Source organism: Solanum pennellii, chromosome 9 (genome assembly GCF_001406875.1).
Source record: "Solanum pennellii chromosome 9, SPENNV200".
NCBI lineage: Eukaryota > Viridiplantae > Streptophyta > Magnoliopsida > Solanales > Solanaceae > Solanum > Solanum pennellii.
Window position 1 is genome coordinate 2,621,974 of NC_028645.1, and position 6,606 is coordinate 2,628,579.

General features: G+C 29.1%; 1 protein-coding gene across 1 annotated transcript in view; it reads right to left on the reverse strand.

The window, feature by feature from the left end:
- The window catches only part of LOC107031549 (dnaJ protein ERDJ2-like), a 10,134-nt gene extending 8,112 nt beyond the window's left edge, over positions 1-2,022 (reverse strand). The window contains exons 1-3 of the mRNA XM_015232963.2: positions 1,871-2,022; positions 629-846; positions 444-539 (exon numbers count right to left, since the gene is read on the reverse strand). Of these exons, the coding sequence (XP_015088449.1) occupies positions 444-539; positions 629-814 (282 nt within the window). The 5' untranslated portion in view covers positions 815-846; positions 1,871-2,022. The remainder of the gene's footprint in view (positions 1-443; positions 540-628; positions 847-1,870) is intronic.
- Between the last annotated feature and the right edge of the window lie 4,584 nt (positions 2,023-6,606).

The window sequence follows — 6,606 nt, forward strand, 5'->3', positions numbered from 1 at the left end:
TATATATATATATATATATATAACCATGAGAATTTGACATCAGTAAAAGAATACCTCATTGCTTGTGTAAGTAACACATTTATGACGTGTGAATTCGAAGACTTAACAAAAATGACCTACGGAGACAAACACTAAGAAATTTAAGAACACAAGTGTTGTACTGTTGAAGACAGCACTAGATTTAAGAACATGCAAACAATCATTTATAAAATAAAACCAATTTAAGTCCCATTCAAAGGTAGCTTAAAAGTAAAAGAACACCTAAACTCTGATAAATTTGCACATATAGACGAAAAAACATATCGCATTTTCTGCAAATATTAGTAAATAGTATCTTTTTTTCAACTTAAGGAGTTCTCGGAAAGGGACCGCCACACGCTTGCATTACCAACAAAAACATGGACATCAAGTTTAAGAAGAAGAACCAGACAAACAGCAATTACCTCAGTGCTGATATGCTTGATGTAATAAACTAGAATAGCCATGACAACCCACAGAAGTACAAGGGTCAGATTACTGTATGTTGAGAAGTTTGAAATCTGAAAATCAGAAGTAAAATTATATAAATCCGATTACAAAATTCAACTTCAATATTAAAACCCAGAAACTAGGGTATGCAGAAACTTGCCCGCCTGAATATGGATTTGTGATACTTCCCTGACCGAACGCAGACCGAACACTGGCAGTTGATTTTGGCAGCCTTTTTCTCGAAAGCACCAAATAAATTGACTATAGTGTAAGGTACTAATGGCAAAGCCATTAAAGTCAAGACAAAGATGGGGAAAAGTGCGCTGTTCTCTTCAGAAGCCCCCATATTGAATTTTTCTTAGAATCTAGCAGACACTCCTGAAATGGTGATTCTTATTAGAGTACAATACATCCAAAATGGGCTCGAACCAGCCTTAATATATAATTTCAAAAATTCATATACTTCGAACCAAACTTTCTCAAACTCTGCCTTGTATCATGACAAGTTCAGCTAAGTTGAGCTAAGCTTGATATATTACTGAAATACTTGTTTCGATTGAGCATAACTCGTCAAATATAAGATCATGACAGCATCCAACTCAAGGACAAAACAGTAGTTCAAAACTGCAGAACAACATTAACTACGAAAATGTACATATTGGTTCAACTTCAAGTATTTTCATCATGAGAAGTTCAGCAGAACTACGCTGAGTGCAGTTTTGATCCATCATAAACAAACTAGCAAGATGATAACAAATTGCAGAAGTTCCCTATCTACTTCCAATAAATTATTTGTTCCAAGCACCCAAGGCTGTAACCTAGTTGTCAATGAGCTGAGTTGAGAAGTTCGAGGTCTCAAGTTCAAACCACAACACACAAAAACACCAAGTGACTTCTTTTCGCCTGTCTTAGCTTTGGTTAGACAAAGTTTACTGACACTTATTGCATGTAAGAGGTGGTAGATACACCATGGAATTAACCTAGGTGCGCACAAGCTGGCCAGACACCACGGCTACCAAAGAATTAAATAAATTGTCTATTCGAACTCTATGGACACTAATTACCATTCACGAAATGAGCTTAAAAAAAAAAGTACTACAAATACTCCTGAATATGATGATCCTCCAATTCAACGGAAAAAGCTATTATTCAAATTTATCCTAACTTGAACAGAAATTTACAAATTCACGCCTACTTACGTTTCCAACTTCATCAATCCTACTAACGAAAAATAGCTCGATATCAAAGATCAATTCATCAGTTTAATATACATTTGAATAAAAATATCATGTATTTGTTTGACCTAGCAAACTGCATCAAAATAGAAACGATAGGCTACTCCTATTTGTTTGCCCTACCAAAACTGAATCATATATAAACGGAAACGAAGGAATTGACTCACCGTGAATGCAGATCGCCAATGTTGTAAGTCGACAGAAGTTCGCCGGAGATAATCCCTCGGTCGCCGGAGTAGCGCAAAATCGTGAAGCAGCTACCGGGCCGATTTAGGCGGCTTAAAATTGAGCAAATTTAGATCGGCTCCAGTTTGCTTTCAACTGAAGTACTCCGTATATCAAATTTTGTGTTATTTGCTATTATAACCTCAGAGTTACCTTTATTATTCAATTTAGCTCAAATTATTCCTTATATATGTTTTGACCCCAAAGCTATAACTATTACTCACTTAATGAATCGTGTTATGTTAAACTTGTATATTACGTTATTTTAATAGTAACATCGACCACCTATGAGTTACGACCATTAATAATTTGAGTAGAAAAATATATGCATTCATATTATTGTATATTTTTAATATATCTTATGTAAAATACAAAACAGATATAAGATTAAAAATATATTACTAAATTAATTGACCTTCTAAAAATCTAATCCTGAATTCTTCTTCTTTTTTTTAATAAAAAGTAAGAAATACATATTTTAATTGATTTAAAACTAAATCGATAGAGTTATATATTACGAGGTGAAATTAAAATATTTAAATAATTAAAGGACCAAAGATGTTATTATCTCTAAAATTGTTGCATGTAAATGTTAATTTTTTGGAACATTGAAGTTTATTAATTTTGACCAATGGAACAAGTCTCATTCACAATTGGTATATTGACTTCATCAGACCAATTACATGCTTACACATCATCTATTTGAGGTGGCTTATAAAATTATTAAAGTTATTGGTAATTAATGGTAAATTCTTTTTTTTAAAAAATACCATATAATAGTAGGTATGCCTAATTAGTTGTTCAAATTTTTTTTCTTTTGCTTATTTAAATTGGCATATAAATAATTATTTTATCTATTATATCTTTATTAAATTAATCTCGAAAAAATAAAATTGACAAATGTACCATGTCAATTATTATTTTTTTAAGTTGTACATTCAAAAGTATACAAGTAATTAAAAACAAATGGAGGTTTATTTATCCTTAATTGTAGATTTGAAATTTTTGAGAATAAAAGAATATGATAAAAATATCATCTTTAGAATGAATTTTATAATTTTCGAATTCAAATTTAATCAATTAAAAACATCAAATAGATAAATTAAACATGTTTATCGAGATTCAATCTATATAATCAAAGTGTTCCATATATTGCACTTATAAAAAAAATTCACTCATTTAACTCAAATGATATGAAAGTAATTTGCATATTATAACACGATCGATGCAAAGTACCATCACATAACCATGTATTTTGTTTTCATGATTTAGATATCTTATACTAAAATATCAATAACTTTGTATAAATATAATGTATTTTTGTATATTAAATAAGGTACAAAAAAAGAGAATAAATTTAAATTAATGGCCCAACTCAAAAATATTTTTCAATAAATTAATGGACCAATTCAAATAGCACATTTTAAAACGAGCAACTCTCACATATAACAAACACAAAATTCATATTTCTATCTTACAAAAAGTTTAAATAATTGCGCTCCATAGCAAACATATATATGCATAATTCGCTATAAATATACAATTGAAGTGAATTGTATAAAACGAGAAATAAAAAAATTATATACATTAAGATTAATTAGTTTAGTATAGTAATGTTAATATAAATTTAAAATCAAACATAATTTGGGCTAAGTTGGATAGTCCGGGTTCACAAAGTAAGCCCACAAGCCCATGGCTAATAGGGCGTTACTTCATCGAAAATGTCAAGCTCATAGAATGTGACAAGTAAGGAACTGATTCACTCTTAATCAAAAGTTTCAATTCGAATATGAGGTATGAAATTTTTGTTATTGAGAGTACCACCTTTAAATTGGCTTTGTAGTGCGCGATCTTTTGAATTTGTGTAAAACGAGAAAGAGAGAAAGGCAAAAGAGACTTAGGCAGGGAAATATTTGTATTGTATAATTATAAGTGTATAGGACGATTATATGCAATTTGAATTTGTATAAAACGAGAAAGAGAGAAAGGCAAAAAAGACTTGCTTAGGGAATATACAATTGAATCGAATTGTACAAAACGAGAAAGAGATAAATTATATACAATTTGAATTTGTATAAAACGAGAAAGAGAGAAAGGCAAAAGAAACTGGGTAGGGGGGTATTTTTATTGTATAATTATAAGTGTATAAGACGAATATATATATATATATATATTTGCATGTGTATATACAATTTTCTCTTGCTTTATACAAATAAAAACACAATTTATACACTTCGTTTCTGTTTGTATCAGCGAGAGAGGCGAGGATGGCGAGCGAGATTAGGGAGAGTGTCAAGCGAGATCTGGGAGAGGGAACGAAATTATATGTATTTGTACAATTTCCTCTCGCTTTATACAAATACAAACGTATTTTATACGTTTGTGTTTGTATAAAAAGCGAGAGAGGCGAGCGAGACTGCCACCAAACGAGAGTGGCGAGCGAGATTCCACCAAGGAGAGTGGCGCAAATAGCTATAATTTGTTATAGGGTACAATTAACTCAAAGTATATTTATAGCATTTTATTTGAATTAATAATTTGCTATTATATATAATTTTCTTTTAAAAGTAGGCCCAACTCAATAACATTTTTCCAGTTTCATACCATTTTAATTTAAGTCTAAAAATTTCTAACTTAAACCCTAAATATGAATTTACCTTTGGTGTAGGGAATGTTTTACCTATCAATTATTTTTTTACGTGAATATGAATAAGTCGAATTCGAAAAAAGTATCAGATAATGCATAAAAAAATTATGCATGTCAACTTGATCAATATACATGAACACCATATATAGAAAGTATAAGCGTAAACATTAAGATTTTATGAAACTCTACAAGATGCATTCAAATATGCATGTCTAACATTTAGATCTCCGAGTAGCACTTTTGATGATGAGAAAAAATAAAATGAAACAAATATAGGTAGCAAAAATATAGATAGAGGGTAAACTTCGATTTTTATTTATTGATGAGATTATTATTTGATTGGAACCTCGATTTGTGCATTTCATTCTCTTCATGTTATCATATCATATAGCAAGAGAAAGTGTCTAACATTGACTTACTCGCACTAAATGATAATTATATTAAATTGATTGATATATGTCATATATTAATATATAGACATTAATCACTTAATTATGAATAATGTATTTCTTTTTTTACTTCACTAAATTATTTCACCAGAATAAATTTAAATTAGTTAATTCGGATAAACAAAATTGGCAAATACCCTATCACAAGTTTGGATTAGTAAAATGAGTTTTGATCTAATAGCAAAGCCAAAGTTTAAACTTTTCAAACTCATTCAAGTGGCATTTATAATCAAGATATTTATTGATATATTTTTAAAATATAAGCGTATATGATGACAAATTAATAGAACTAAAAGAATATCCCATCAAAATGCTTTACAACAGAAATACTCTTAACTTTTAGTAGACATTTCAAAATTGAAAAATAATATTTAAAATTAAAATTGTGTTTAGTTTTATAAAATACAAAACAGAATTGCTCTTGCATTGTGAATAATTTAAAATGAAAATACTTTTTTTTTTACAATTTAAAAAATTCTGAATTCAAAGCTTTTGCTCAATCTTTAACTACAAATTTTAAATATTAGGCAACTTAAATATAAATATTAGTTTGTGATTCCAATAGATAGATTGTACATCAAGATAGAAATAAATAAATAAAAAAGAAAAATATAACAAAAATTACTAATGATCAAGATGAGCGGTATCTGGTAAGTAATATTTATTGTCAATTGAAGGTCTCTGGTTTAAGCTTTGAAAATTGATTTACATATGATAGCAATCAATTTATTTCCCCAAGTAAAAAAAGAACCGCCCAAATCTAGATTAATCAAACTTTAAAATGGTTTAACCCGATATCGAATATCTCAACGTTCAAGTTTCAACAAACACATAATAACATTCGATGATTTCTTTTCACGTGTTTGAGTCTTGATAGTCAGAGTCAATCAATACACATAATAATCATTACATAGATCACCGCATAATCGATCTAAAACAATCTCTTTACTTTTCATAAGATAGAAATAAACTCTACTTATATCAAATTCTCGTAAACTGACTTGGACACGATTATTTTTATACAAAGGAATAATGCCACTAAGATGCACAAAAAGATCATAGTGTAAAACTTAAAACCCCACAAGATAGAAAAAGACAGCTAATCACTTGCACATGGACTTGCATTAGTAGCCTTTCATTTCTCATCTTTTTTCTTTTTGAAGATTCAATAATATTATCATTTCATACAATTTTTTTTTTTAATATGGGTCCATTTGGCTCTATAGAACTCCACCTTTTTAATGGAAAAAAAAATAAATATCAATTTAACGATGGAGAAATTTTTGTGTGGGACCCATACACTTCAATCTCCATGCAACCCATCACTATATATTTGGAAGTTTCCACAAAATATGGACTCTATAAACTCATTTCCCCAAAAGAAAAAGATCCTCAATTTTATTTATATGCATATTTATCACTAATAATTGTGGTTAATTAATCACTTTAATTAATACTACTATATTACTTAATTATGATGAAATTAAAAAAGGCCCTTAAAAAATCTTTTATGCTCAGTGGTGAAATCAGAAAATTTTAAAAGTATATTAAAAAAGTAACGTATGATAGTTTGAAGCATGTT